The following is a 15,461-nucleotide window of genomic DNA, read 5'->3' as shown; positions in this document are numbered from 1 at the left end:
GAAGCCAACCCTTGTTGGCTATCCAAAAATTCTTAGTCATTACATTCACAACTTTCCTCCATCTGCATCCCAGGGACGCGAGCGCTCTTTTGGAGAGGAGTTATTTTGTAACGCTGTCAGTAGCGTTGGATGGTAGGGTTATAGATGAATGATGAATTGGAAATGATTTGGAAGAAAATTGTGACTAATTGAGGTAATTTCCGGGAATTTGCCTGGAGGAACTGAGGAAAACCATGAAAACAGGTAGCTGGTAGAAATCCCTGCTGAGCAGTGTTCAAATATGCACCAAGCACATAATTGTTTTACCAACCGTTTCAGTATTGCACATTTATGTCAAGGGATGAGAAGAAAGAAGGTAAAACCATCTTCATAATAGACCATGGAGGCCCATAGGATTGTGAGATGTTGAGGCTCCCACATTTTCTAACTAGACAGTCAGCTCACAGATGGCAGTGAGGTTGTCAACCTTATGCGCTGGCTGCCCTTTACCCCCAGGAAGATTCCTGTATTAACTTCTGTTAGAGGCTGAGTCAACCCCAGGGCCATAGTGTAGCTGAGAGGATTAAGTTAGTTGACAGAGCCAGTGACTTAATTGGGAATCAAACCTGAGTCCTTCCAGCTTGTAGCATAGTGCCTCATCCAACTACACTACCGCATGCCACCCACGGAACCAGAAGAGGAGGTGGGGAAATAATGCAAAGTTGAATTTTATGAAAGAGACCATGAATATGGGAGTGAATTTGACTGCCTCTGGTCTGTGTGGTCAGTGACAGATTTTGGTGTTAGTGCCATTACCCTTCTTGGGTTATACTGCCATTCAGTTGCATAATCGTCACTTGTGTGGTTCCCTATACTTCAAGTTGTGCTGTACGCTAGACCATGCAGCTTGGAACTCCAGTCTCAGTCCTCACATGTGGCTTAGTTCAGCACTTCTGTAGCTGTGGCTGTTACATCGGACATTCTCCACGTCTCGAGTTTTTGTGAAACACAACATTTCTGAAACTGGATCGGTTCTGAAAGCTTATGTTTTAAAATGTTTGAGATCATGGGCAGTGGCCAAAATAACTTTTTCTGTAATTATGACTTTAATTTCGGACATTCTCCATGTCTTAATTTTTATGAAACACACGTCTGTTAAACTGGATCTTCTTCTGAAAGCATACATTTTGAAACATAAAATATAAAGGACAATGGTGAAAATAATAGTTATAGCTAATGTACTGTTACTCACAAATGTCAGAAACCTTTAAGGCTTAGCTTTACTTTTTATGTCAACTGCAAATTTTATGTGTATCCATTAACCACTTGCAAGCCTAAGGAGCTCATTAAGTGGAAGACACTTTGTGTGCCTGTGTTAGTGTGCCATTTTGTTTCACATGATGCTATGTTTTGCTTCCAGGCAGACTACCGGCCCATCACTGCTCGGGACGTGGCAGTAACCTGTGTACCACCTCCGTACTAAGTAACACGAATATTGCTGATTGTATGGTAGCCGCCTTCTCCATGCACTAAGCCTGGAAATGGCTCAGCTCTGTCTCCAGGTAATCAAAATGTTTGATTTTGTCATTTGGAATTTGGCTATAAAGGACAAAACTTAATGCTAAGAACAGGATGCACATTGTGGCTCATACTATTTCATCCCATTCAGACCCACACCATCAGACGTAGCGATGACATAATACAACGGCGATTTTGTTTTATCATCTCCTTCATGTTCATCTTCTTGCAGTTCCTTGCTCCCCTCCTTTCATTCTCCTTCCTATCATCCTGGTTATCCGCCGTTCTTCATGTTATTTTGTTTTGTACAGATATATTTCTGTCTTGAGTGCAAGTTATTGTCTTGTCATACATTTCTCTTTCTCTCTCTCTCTCATGTGATAGAGCAGTAGGACAAGATAATATTTTACATTTGAGAAGGAAATATATGTATACGAGTAAACTCCTTTCTTCTTCCTTTTTCAGCTTCCTCTTTTGAGTTGTGACTCACGATGATGCAAATGGTTACAGTGAAATTAATTGATTGTATTTACATAGTAGGTATGGAAACTCATCATCCAGGATTCACTTATCAGCCTTAAGCTGTAATGTTTGAGATCCGGTTACAGGCATCAGATGGATACTGCCTATAAGCTGCTTGAAGTCACATCTCTTCCATAAGTATTAACTTGGTTCTTGTCAAGATAGAGTTACTGAATAAACAAAAGAGAATCAAAACTTGCTGTAATATCAAAGTGTGGTCTTGGCCTTTGTTGGCTGCCCCACAGGGATGATTAAACTGCTCTGAGTACAGAGCTTTGTAATGCTCATCTGGAAAACATGCAGGGATAGGCAGTGTTAGCACAGAAACACAGGTGTCATATAGTAATGAGCCAAGTTATTGAATATGGAGCTTAACCATATTAACGCCTGTAATAGCTGGTAACAGCCGGAAACATCTTTTTAGTATAAAGTACTCAACGTATATGTTATTGACGCTTATACTTTTAAAATAAACTTAGCTATCAAAAAATCGATCAGCTGTTCCGGCTGAGGTTGAAAGATGACAATAATTTAACTGTGTCATCTTTCCTTCCTGTGCTGCGGTGGTCTTTACATGGACAGTGTCTTATATATTTAACATCGTACTGTTAGAGAGAAAGAGTGTTTGAAGGCTACATGTAAGTTCTGTTTCAGTCTTTCAATTGAAACTGCATATTTTTGAAATGGAAACTTCATGTTTTACTTTCGTTTATGGTAATCCCTCCAGTTATACATAATGGCATTTTGAGACCGAATGAGTTTTAGGTTGTTGGCTTTAGGATTTTACAGTAGTTTATTGTTGAAGTCGAGTTTTATCTTTGGTTTTTGCACCACATTGATATGGGCAGAGTTTCAGTTGTTTCAGAGGCACATTGTGCTTCCATTTGCAGGGTTGGTTGGTGTGGTGGGTGCTTGGTTCATCAGACATGCAGGGGAGTAGGTAGGGAGGGAGGGAGTGATGCTGTGGTGCTGTGTCAACTAAAGGTGACGGTGATTATGACTAGTGAATTGGGAAGAAATGTGGGGGAAGTACCTGTGGGCCATTAGTGGTTGCTGTTGTTGAAATTGCCTGGAAAGACTTAGAAAAACCATGAAATACTGCATTTACCATATCTGCTTTTTCAGCAGAGATCAAACTGAACACATTCCAAATGTGAGTCATGCCCATTACCAGTGATATTATGCTTGACAAAAGTTTACATAAAAGCTGAATACTTTAAGATATATTAACATTTACAACAATCCACTTTTTGCCTCCTGAAATAACTGTCGACAGTCAATAAGAATTTATATGTCTGTGGTTTGTCTAACACTGCTGTCAAAAGCTTATGTTATGTAGTGTCAAATTATGGGATGATTAGTGAATAGTGAATTGAAGAAGATATGGAAGGAAGTAGTCATGGCCTAATTTTAAGTGCTGTCCAAGGAGACTGAGAAAAGCCACACGAGATACCTCAGTCAGAATGGCCTGTGTCCTGGCCAACATTTGAACCAATCACCTTGCAAATACAAGTCGCATCAGCCAGCTTAATCTGTCTGAAACCTTAATTGACATGCTTAACCCCTAGGTTTACTGTGTACTGTTAGCCAGCTAGCTCAGTCAGTGTAATGACTAGGGATTTGTATGTAGTGCAGACCAATGTGTTCAGACCAACCCTGGACCCCACCCAGCCTCTTGTCCAATGGGAAACTGAGATCTCTTTTCCTTGGTTGGGGTGGGGTCGTGATACTTACCACTCATCTGTTATTAGTGCTGAAGCTTGAGAAACACTGGAACTATACCTCCACAAAGAGTCCAAGGCTCACAGTGGGCTGTAGTGCCAGTAATTTCCATTACTGTGAATGAGTAGTGACTTGCAGCAGTGTTGTGTGTAGTTGCAGCACAGTCCATGCACAGTTCAATGCATGATCACTGCACAACCACATAAACACCAAACACTGACACTACATGTCCAGTACATGCAGGAGTATAGCACTTCTTGTTGCTACCGTGGAATTTAAAAGAGGAATACATTGCTATTGTTGCTGCTGTTGGTATTTGGTTCTTACAGGTATACTCTCTAACCTCTTCCAATGGGAAGTAGTTCTGAAATTATGAATCTTATATAGGTCTCCATGTATTGGGGATCAGTCCATGAGAAGTCCTTTACAAGACAAGCTAAAGACAGAAAGAATGCAGACACACATCTATGTGTGAAGCCCAAGATCCGAGTGACTGAGTGGCCAAAGACAGTGCCTGCCTTAAATCATGAGGCCCCTCTAATCAATATTGTTGTTGTTGTTGTTGTTGTTGTTGTTGTTGTTGCTGCTGTTTGCATCTTCAACTGATTATCATTATCACTGTTGTTACTAGGCTACTGTTACTCATAAGAAAACAAACTGTTTCTCTAAATCATATTTTATGGACGTGGGGTAGCTCAGTTGGAATAGTGATGGGCTACAGGCTGGTTGGCAGAAGTATCAGGATTTGATTCCCAGCAAGGACAAGAGATGTGTCTCTTCTCCACTTCACCCAGATTGGATCTGTGGCCCACCCAGCCTCCTGTCCAGTGGGTACCAAGGTCTCTGCCCCAGGGAAGCAAAGCAGCTGGTGTGTGTACCAGACTGCTCACCTCCATCTAGTGCTGAGGTTAACATGTGAAGCTATACCCCCCCCCCCATACAGCTTCATGGCATAGTGTTTAGCCAATTAAGCAAAAGGACAAAATTATGTTTTACATTTATTTTAATCATAATTTAATTTGTTATGATGCTTTCTTGTCTATTAAAATACCTTACCAGTGAATTGATTATATTCAGTTAAGTACAGTATGTATAATCTTTTCTTTTTATCAACTTTTATTTGTGTTAATAAAATTAATTATTACTGCACTTTAATTGTATTAATTACTTTGTTTTTGTCTTTAAGTTTCTTTGTATATGTATTTGTATTTGTGCTGACTTTGTAATTGGCCATTAGGCAGTTGTGTCAGCTTGCAAATCTATAATGAACTCATTTGCACTGTATTTATTAAGGAAATATAAAACTTTTAACTAAATGAGTAAAATACATATCATTTTAGTACCTTCCTGCAGAAGACATGTCTGGGAAAACAGATAACTGAATGTAGCTTGTGCAGTCTGTTTTTAGTATCAGACAGATTATAGAACTAAGGCTTATATGATTTCTAATTAGAATGTAATGGTATCATGTGTTATTTCAAACATTATTCTTTTTCTTCTTGCAAAACCACTTTTATTGCAGTAGTTCCCTTTATAAATAAAGACTGGCCTGAGGGGAAACACTTGAGTGGCAGTGTGGGGGCATTTATACTGTTCACACTGCATAGCAAGTCAGTTGCTGTTTTCTTATATTGTAACAGGCTTGACTTTACTATGATGTATTTGTTCTTCACTGTAATTTCTGAAAGCTTAGCCTTATCTGTCAGCATGCAACACCTCATTTTGGTTGAATGAGTTCTCATGAGATTTTGTGTTACCATAATGTAGGAAGTTGAATTTTTTAAAGTTCAACTTGGATTTGAAGTTTTCACAGCAGTGAATGAAAAGTTATGTCTTTTGGGATATAACACCATATACCTTCTAACTTGAATAGGTGCCCTCATTTTTTGTATGTGGTTTTCTGTGCTGGTTTTTTGCTTGGCTCTTTCTTTGTCTTTGAAGATGGAGGTGGTGTGTGCCTCTAAAGTACTGGTTGACTTTCACTGGACTACACAGTATTGTATCCCAGAAAGTAGAAATGTTCATGTTAAGATCACATAATGTGATGCCATGTAGTCTGATAGGTACCAGCCTCCTGTAGTGATCTGCTCATTCCAGGGTTGGTGCCGCTGCATCACCATTCATTCTGCTGCCCAGAAAGTGAGGGTACAGGTTCCTCCCAAACATTAGTATCTGTCTACAGTGTTTTGGAGGAATCTATGACCTTTATCTTCTGAGTACAAGGGTACTCATAATTACTCTGTTTATACATATTCTTCCACCCTTAATATGTAGGCAGCAAGTTCCTCTAAAACGCTGGTAATGTTTGGGCTACATGGTGTCACATCTCAGGGGATAGTAATCTTCATGGTGATAAATATTTAATTCTTGGAAATAAGGAATTTATTGACTGATATAATAACTTGCAGATGCTTATGGAACATATTTAGTATGGAATTCATTTATTAGCAAGTTAGTTAAGTATTTATTTAGCTACTTAGTTCAGACAGTTAGGTGCAAGCATCTTACTGCAGAGTATAAGGTTCAGTATTGTGTGACTTCATGTGGGATTTGTGGTGGCTGGAGGGGCACTGGAGTTTCTCCCCAGTTTTACTCAGTTCCCCCCTGCTCCATACCCATCTGCCACCACATCCTAACCAATAGCCATGACCAGGCAGCACATTTGAGGGCTTCATCTATGACTTGGCACTTGGCTGGCTATGTAGTAGGGAATGAGTACATTACTTAGCTTACAAACTTTTGTAGTTACTGTGGTGTGTTAGTCCTAAAGGTTTCTTGTGAATGATCAGAAATTTATGGTCATTAATCTTAAGTGGCGATATCGGCTTGTGGAACCGAATGCTATGTAGGGCAAGTGAAAGTTCTGCTACTTTCTGGCTCTATGCACACAGCTTTGACACACTATTCTTGTTGTACAAATTAATTGAATGTGATAAGTAAAATGAGGGCTTCGAGTTTGTTAGCTGTTATACAGTGATCATCTCCTTGCATAAGTTTCTCTTTTCAGTTTGCTGGGAAGTTTATCGCCCTTGAAAACAAATATGACATTCATGTTGAATTAACTTCTAAGCACTTTTTATAACATTGAGATACTCTGTAATTCACCCACAGAATGTATTTGTATGTTTAAAATGATTCTCAGAATCAGTAATGGTTATTTCTCTGAACAGCATAACCAATTTGTCTTTGCAGTGGAGTAGCACTGTATTCTCTGTGAGATGGAACTGAATTGTTCTGTATTGTATGTATGTGTTTTGGTTTCCAGAGGGTTAGAGGTTGAAATATAATGATCTTCACTTCTGTTCTGTGTAGGTTGTTGATGAAAAGTCTTCAGCCTCTTCTTTCTTCCCACAGCCTTCCTTTTCTTCAAAAATATTCTCTCAAACTTATATTCAAGCCCTTTATGACTGTTTTTACTGGTCATCCTAGCATACTGAGTAAAGAAAAATCGATTTAAAAATTATTATAATTTTTGGTTTTAATATTTGGTATATTTCCTTCTTTTTAATTTTTCCCCCCAAAATAACCCAAGGGGGGAGCAGCTATGTGACTTGTTTCCATCCCACTCCCTGTTTGGGCCTTTGTCCCAGCCTGTATATTTTATTGTTACAATTTTTAGGCAAGGGTTGGAGCTGTATGGTACTGTAATGAAGAAGCACATCATCCACTAATCTGCCAGGTTGTGTCTTGTGTTTAGAAACCTTCCAGTTTTCAGTGAAGTTCAGAAAGAAATGAAATGAAAATGTAGTCTCATAGCGTACGGTAGCTTACGTTATGAACTGACATGTGGAGTGTACCATGCAGTGTTGAGTGCTGGTGGTGGTAATGGCTTGGGTCCTCAGGTAGGAGAATGGGCGAGACAAAACCAGGAATTAAATCCATGAGAAAGTCTGTGGCGGCCCAGCAACAACATCAACATTATCACAAGAGAGAGGTAGCTCAAGCACAAGTCCATCCGGTTCCCGGAGCGGAAGTTCTGGAACTGCAGGAGTATGTTGCCGTGGGCGACAGTGGCGATCTTGAGGCAACTGCACCAAGGTCCCCCCAGCTCAAGCTGACCGCCAGAACTCGGGAGGCCCACCCGACAACCCGGCGGAGGAAGGTTAGTGATGAAACGAAGGAAGAAATTCAGGAGGAAGACGAAGCCACTCTCAGGGAGTTGCTTGTGAGGTATGTAACATGCCTCGGCCACACATAGACACATTCTGACACTGTACTTCCAAAAGTAAGTTCGACTGACACTCATCAGTTCAGGTTCAGGTGAGTGCGTTTACTACCTCTTACCATCTTTCAACATTCTTCATCAACAATTGAGTATGCTATGCAAAAGTTAGGAGCTCTGGAAGGCTGTGTGCTAGGTAGTTATTCTTCCAGTTCAACAGAATAGCCTCTTCTGTTGTTCTTCTAAATGACTTATCCTGCTTCCCTGTGCATTCTGAATCACAACCAACTCAGTAATCATTACGAGCCATCTGTTCAGAGAAGTTGCCAATCAGCTTGGTTTAGTAGACTTATATTCAGGAGAGTCTTGGTTTGAATACTGGCTGGCCCAACTGAAGTTCCTCACTGTGCAGTTTTCTCCATCCTCGGTCATTGCTTCATCCATCTTAGTTCCACATGTTCTCTTCTGAGACTTTCTTACTCTATATTTTGCCCTTAATTTGAGAGATTAATTTTCAGGAAAATTTATAGTTATGTATATTTTAATCTTTACAGTTTAAGGCAGGAGATAAGAGATTGGGCCAGCAGTAACGATCAGCTCATATTCAGAAGGTGTTTTGTTTGAGTCCTGGCCAGGACACCAGCTATTGCTACTGAGGCTTCTGATGGTTTGCCTCAATCCCTCCAGCTAATGCTAGGATAGTACTTTAATATGCCACAGCTGCTTTCTTTCATATCCTTTCATCTGCCATCCTAACATTTGATGCTGTACGCTATGGACAGTGTTGTCACATAATTACACAGAAAAGAAAGATACAGTATGCCAGAGAAAGGAAGGCAAGAGAGTAATATGTTAGTTTGATACAAACAGTTATGTTTTCACAGTGAAATATGGGCAAATGCATGTGACTTACTTTTGGAGTACAGACTTTTGTACATACTATGCTGGGTGGTTGTGTTTGTCTGTGTGAGCTGCTGCATGCATTTTTACACCCCTGTTCCTTTGCATCCTATTCATGTGCCATCTTCCATTCCAGTGCCACTGACATAAAAAATTTACATGAACATTCGCTCTGTTATGAAGTGTTTCGACATGTAGAAATGCAAACACTGCCATAAAATTGACACAGTGTAGAATACACGCATGAACTGCTTATTGACTTTCATGAATTTCTGAAGCATGTGTAAAGAGCACAGTAGAAATTCTTAGATGTAAAAACATGTTGCTTCACACCAACAGCCTGCAGGGTTCACTTATTTTCATTCTTTCAGTTTATTTGCTCATTGTGTGCCAGAATGCCTGTTGATACTTCATGTGCTTGTGTCCGATCTAGTTTGTCGATTTGTCGCCTCACGGTTACGGACGTAATTGCATGGCTGCAGTATTATAGTGTGCGCATGCTGAGTCTGGTCTCCACATGCTGTGATAGAGTCAGTATCTTGTGCCATTAATAACACGATCATGCAGAGGTTACAGTTGAGGTTCTCACAGCAGTCATTATGAATATTCCTATATTCTGGCACAAGACACCATATAATCTGTTAGAAGTACACTGGGTTTTCTTTGGGACATTCTGACTCCATCTTCAGGGTTGAGAAATAAGTAAAATTGGTAACCAGGAAGAAGCAGATTGCAAGCAGAACTTTTCTAAAGAAGTGGGTCCATTGGTAGATCATCTTGGTACCCTTGGAACTCTGCTTGTCAGCTGGTTCTTCCTGGTTGCTTGGCTTACTTTTCAACCCTGAAGATGGAGGAAGTATGTTCCACTGAAACACCTGTGAACTTTTAGCAGACTACATGGCATCATGTCCAAGAAGAGAGAGATCTTCAGATACAGTTTGGTTTTGTTAAGCAACACAGTTCTATGGCAGCCAGTTGAATTCTTTCTGAAGTTTCCCAAAACAAAGCTGTGTGGTTGCAGGATTCAGTAGTCTATTTATTACCAGTTATATGGTTTTCTATTCTGAGTTCAGGTGTGTTATAGCAGTCACAGTTGGTAGTAGTTTAAATAGGAGTGAATGAAGCAGCAGTAAACAACAATGAAAGGTACACAGTATCCACCTTTGCCAAAAAAACAAAAGTTCATAGCCTACCTCTAGATAGCAGCACCTATTATTGCACATTTCTGTTCTTTCAACATCAGTTCTTATTGTAAGTATAGCTGTCTTTCCAGAACTTTTAAAGTTAGTAGTGTGAATATTCAGCGAAATCAAGAGTGTCCCTCAAGGGCTGTAATATGTAAAAGTGGGTCAAAGTGAAATAAACATAGTGTGACAAAGAATGTGCATAATGGTGGCAATTTCCTCCTGAAATTTCAACAAGCTTTATATTACTTTAAGATAAATTGTTGTGATAAAGCAGTATTCTACAGCAGGAAGTATTCGAGTTTCATAGTAATATACTCGCTGCATTGTCTGACTGGCCCCCAATTGTAAGACTGACTTAATGATTTGAAAATGTGGCATTGTATCAGAAACATCACATTGTTTGATAAGTAGTAATCTCTCTGCCGTTTCCATTTTGTACAGATGAATGGATGAAAAGTGTCCAATCTCCTCTTTATTCCCAACAGTCTTTCCCTTTTTCATTTCTTTCAGCTTTTGTTGCTCTCTGTAGGTAGCTAAACCATCTTGTTCAAGACATTCTTTCTGTAAATTGTAATTCTAATACCCTTCCTGATATATAGTTTCCTCTCCATTCTTTTTATATAGCCAAACCAATGTAATGATTTCTCTTGTATCTCTAGCAATGAATGTTGAGTTAACTTCTCTAAAAATTTAATTTCCAGTTTTGTCCTTTCTTGTTTTTCCATCAGTACTTCAAAACAGTTTCATACCCATTGTAACTCTGTATTTCAGCATCCTGTTGCACATCTGTATTAAACGTCTATGTATTTAGTACATCAATAATGCAAGAGTCATTAAAATATTCACCATTTAACACCAACACATGTTTCGGCAACAGATGGCCATCCTCAGGTGTTTCGATGCGTCTAAACTATTGCACTGTTTTTGTTGCGTGTTAAAATTGCACGTTTCAGTTTATTTAAATTAAGATCTTTCATAAAATCCTATCCACCTCATAAAGGGGCTTTAAACAAGTGGACAACGCCCTTTATGAGGTGGATAGGATTTTACAAAAGATCTTAATTTAAGTAGACTGCAATGCGCAATTTTAGCGCACAACAAAAACAGTGCAACAGTTTTGATGCATCGAAACACCTGAGGATGGCCGTCTGTGGCCAAAACATGTTGTGTTGGTGTTGAATGGTGAATATTTTAATGATTGTTGCATTATTGACGGACAAAATACATAGACGTTTAGTTTCATAGCCATTATTTGGATTTTGCGTTTGTTTCTCTTTGTTACTCTCTCTGTTATGTATTAGTATTGGATCAGAGTGTACTGTATTGTTGCATTGTTTTCAAATATACGTTTCATAACATTTATAATTCTTTTATATTATTCTGTTGACATATACCCTTTGGAATGGATTTCACTTCAAAAATAAGTAAATTTGTTCACCTCTTTACTGTTGTAATATCAACTTTAATTGTGATGCTTATGTGTGAGTTCTTTCACCTGTTATGAGTAATAATGTAATGATGCTATCTAGATGTAACTGCAGATGTAGGCAACAAAACAGCATGAGTGGACAGCAGGGTTCTACTCTGTTTATTGCTGCTTTCATAAATCATGTGAAGAGACGATTGACCACTCCGGTATTACTAGGCATCACCCTGTTAGCCCTGAGGAATCTTCTCCAGACTCCAGACAGTACACTTTCAGATTCATAAGATGACGCCTCTAAATTCATGAGATAATGTATCTACATTAATGAAGTAACATGTGCAGGTTCGTGAGGTAGATCTCTCTTGAGGGAACAGCTCTTTAGATGTAGGAGGTAGAATATTTAAATACAGGATAAATGAAATATCTTGAAGACCTCTAGTTTCTGAAGACATCATCCCTAGAATCATGTAGCACCACTCCATATGCATAGTTTCACCATCTCCAGAATCAAGATTCCCATGAATTCTCTCAAGGCACTGAACTGTGACTCCATGGCACACAGATGTGCATAGTGAGGGGCCGTTTGAATTACCAAGATACTGTACAAAGCCTAAATGTAATAGTTTTACTTAGCATGTTGGCATGTTCTGATACAACATTACACAACAGACAAGCGTGGGATAGTAAAAATAAGATATTCTCTGGTTTCAGCACACACAGGAAATCCCAGATACCAGCACTCATCGAAGTAAGTAGATTAAAGTTGTGGAATCAGTGTTTTGTTTGAATTCAGTGGTCATGAATAGTTCCAGTTCCGCTCACCCCACAGTAAAGCCCTGAGTCCATGCTTGGACCTGTCTGGTCCTGTTAAAATTTGCTGCACATGATCTAACACTAACAGGTCAGGTGTCAGCCAGAGATGCTGGTATGCTTTATTTTGGGCCTTACTGTGCTCTGTGGGAGAGTGAATCTACACTGTGCCTTCATCAGATTTGAATAATTACCTCAGTGGCTATTGTATTCATTGGAATATGAGACTAAGAATGCTGTGAGGTACACTGTGTTGTACTGAGATCTGAGGTTTCCACAGCAATGATCTTCTGGGATGTGACGCCGTTTAGTTTGGTACCTATCTGCCAATCTGAATGGGGTCTCATTCCAAAAGACTTTAGTCTCATTTGTGCTATATGATTTGTAGCCGGGACAGTGTGCATATTAATGTGAAGACACTAGATTTGGATCCCTGACAGCAAACACATAAGTTTGGGAAACAAAGAATAGTTATTCAGCTGGCTCTGGACCTCACTGGGGCACCTCTCCTCTTACAACAAACTTGAGCAATTTTTATATTTTTCTTTGTAGTGGAGGCATCCTGCAACAAGGATGAGTATCCACCTTTCATTACTTTGTTTTCTGTATATCATATTGGAGATGTTTTGCCAAAACAAGGTATTGCCATGGGATTACTGAGATACAGGACTGCCCATTGTCTACTATCCCAAAACATGCAGTGTTTTCACAACTGGATCTGTTTCAGTCCACAAATGAGAAGTTTTAATCACTGGACTAGTTCAGTGTTTGAAATTAGGTCTTTCTTACAGACCCCATCAATTAGATGTCTCCCCACTCTTTCAATTGAGAACAGAAATAGATGCAGTTTCTAAAACATGTTCCTTCACAATACTAGAATATGGACAGAGTCCAGAAACTCATTAATTATGCATGCAATATACCACTGTTAAAATCCTCTAGAAAAGCATTTCCTTGCCTATAGTGACACAGTTGGGAAGTAATCTTATAAACATTGCCTACAGAATGTCCCTGCCACATTCTCATGTTCACACATAGCTGAAACAGACACTCAGCTTACCTCCATTGGCCTACAGATCTTTTGTCCCAACAGTTGAGTATCAACCTGTTTTTCAATCCTCACACCATTGCTTAGTTTCTTTTATGACTTGTCTTTTGTCCTGACTTCTGAGAGCTGATACACATTTTGTCCTCATTTCTGAACTACAAGCGAGGGTTAGTTAATAGGTCACACATGGATATAAAATGTAAAACATGTGATATTTTAACCTGGAAAGAACATTTATTTCTCAACATAACCTCCACCAACATTGATACACATGTCTCATTGCTTTACCAGTGTGTTGAAAGCTGCAGCATAGAAATCTTCCGACTGTTTTTGCTTCTGCACCTCTGTTTCAACCTCTTCCTCATCAGTGGAACGTTTGCCATCCAGTTGTAAACCACTTCATGTGACAATCACTTCCCACAGTAAACAGGAAACATTTCTTTATTAATATACTTTGCACTGAATCCTTTTATATGCAGATAATGCACAACAGAACGCTGCTCTTCATTAGTACACCTTCAAGCATGGTCACCATTTTGACTACTAAAACCAGCCTCTGAACATGCACATGTGCATCTGCTACTTAGACTGACATGAAGGTGGACTGTGCTGTTACCTAGTGATAGCATATAGAAAACCTATTACTTCCATTACAGCTGTTTTACTTCCATTTGTGACCTATTTACTTACTCTTCCATATATGTTATATAGTTTTCTGAGTGTCACAGTCTGATATTCAGGACTGCAAACAGCCTCAGTTGTTCATGGATATGCTACCACTTTAGCATGTTCTGTGCTAAGCGAACAAATTTTACTGTGAGTCGTATCACTTTCAGACCCAAGATGTGTTGTAAAGAGCTGAATATTTAGTGGAGTGATGTGTTTCTGAACAATGCAACAATGGAGATGGTGTAAAAAGCATTGTTGTGTTTATATCTCTTGCTTCCTCTTTTCCCTTTTCTTATTTTCTTGTGAGGTCTGAGATCCTTGCAGGATTGACCGTGAATTGCGCTGTCCTCAGGGTTGTGAACTCTGCTGGCAGATTGCTGATTGCTTGTGTGCTTGCTCAGCTAATTCTTCAAGCCGGACGATGGAGACAGTGTGTTCCTCTAAAATTTTGGTAAACTTTTATCAGACAGCACAGCATGACATCACAGAAAAATTGTATTCTTCTTCCTTCTTAAACTCAATTTCCATCACATCTTCTTCCTTCCTCTTTCACTTCTTTCCTCCTTCCCCTTCTCTGCCTTCTCTTTGTCCTCTTTCCATCTCCCCATTCTCTTTTTCCTTCTCCTTCCTCTTCTGCATCTCCTGTGCTTCCTTCATCGTCATCTTCAACTTTTCTTCTCCATATTTTCTTTGTATTTGACTGAGGCACGATGCTACAAGCTGGATGGTTGCAGGTTGTATTTCTGATGAGGTCATTGGCTTTTTCAAGTGACCTAATCCTTGCAGCTGCACTATGGCCCTGTGGTCAACCCAGCCTCTAACAGAAATGAGTACCAGGAATCTTCCTGGGAGATAAACGGCAGCCAGCTAGGGCTTAAGATTGACAACCTCACCGCCATCTGTGAGCCGATTGTCTAGAAGATGTTGGAGCCTCAACATCTCACAATACGAGGCTCCATGGCCTGTTACAGGGATAGCTTTACCTTTACCTTTAAATTTTCTTTATTTTTCTTATTCTGTTTTCTTCTTCCTCTTCCTTTTCAATCTTCTTTTCTTTGATATTTTGGTCAAGAAGGTCGTTCTTTCGGGATCAGAAATGGACAGGGTGGTGAAAGGGAAAGAGAACTGGCTCAGTATGTCAGTAGCTTAATGACCTCCTCTACAGCATGGCACAGAATAAAGTATACCAGACTTTTTAACACATTATGTTGTTATACAGTCAGCAATGTGATCATTTGCAGTGATTTTTAAGAAATGGGAAGCATGCTCCATGCTGATAGGTTAAGATCATGTTCCATGCTAATCACTTTATTCTGAGCCATACAAACAGAGGGTAGACATGATCCTTTTGTAGCACTTGTGTAATCTCTGCTTCTCCTTAGTGACTGTGATTTCTTGTTTGTTTTTGTATTTTTCTGCTGGGTTAGTTGTGATGCTGTCTGGGAGGAACTGCATTCGAGACAGGATCGTTGTGCATGAAATGTACGTAGCCTGGCTCATTATAAGAACATGCTCCTC

The 15,461-nt window shown here is 39.5% G+C and overlaps 1 protein-coding gene across 21 annotated transcripts in view; it reads left to right on the top strand.

Moving 5' to 3' along the window:
• The window catches only part of LOC111862848 (glucose transporter type 1), a 101,929-nt gene that overhangs the window by 46,429 nt on the left and 40,039 nt on the right, over positions 1-15,461 (top strand). For 15 of the 21 annotated variants that reach the window (XM_023848592.2, XM_023848595.2, XM_033750824.1 and 12 more), the window contains 2 exons: positions 1,400-1,541; positions 7,584-7,911. In XM_023848592.2, the coding sequence (XP_023704360.1) occupies positions 7,592-7,911 (320 nt within the window). In that variant the 5' untranslated portion in view covers positions 1,400-1,541; positions 7,584-7,591. Of the gene's footprint in view, positions 1-1,399; positions 1,542-7,583; positions 7,912-12,127; positions 12,165-15,461 lie in introns of those variants that run through there. The other 6 variants (XM_033750830.1, XM_033750833.1, XM_033750835.1 and 3 more) reach the window with 6 other exon arrangements.

This window comes from Cryptotermes secundus, unplaced genomic scaffold, assembly GCF_002891405.2.
Source record: "Cryptotermes secundus unplaced genomic scaffold, Csec_1.0 scaffold462, whole genome shotgun sequence".
NCBI classification, from domain to species: Eukaryota; Metazoa; Arthropoda; class Insecta; order Blattodea; family Kalotermitidae; genus Cryptotermes; species Cryptotermes secundus.
Note: the sequence above shows the minus strand (reverse complement) of the source record. Positions and strands in the feature narration are given on the sequence as shown.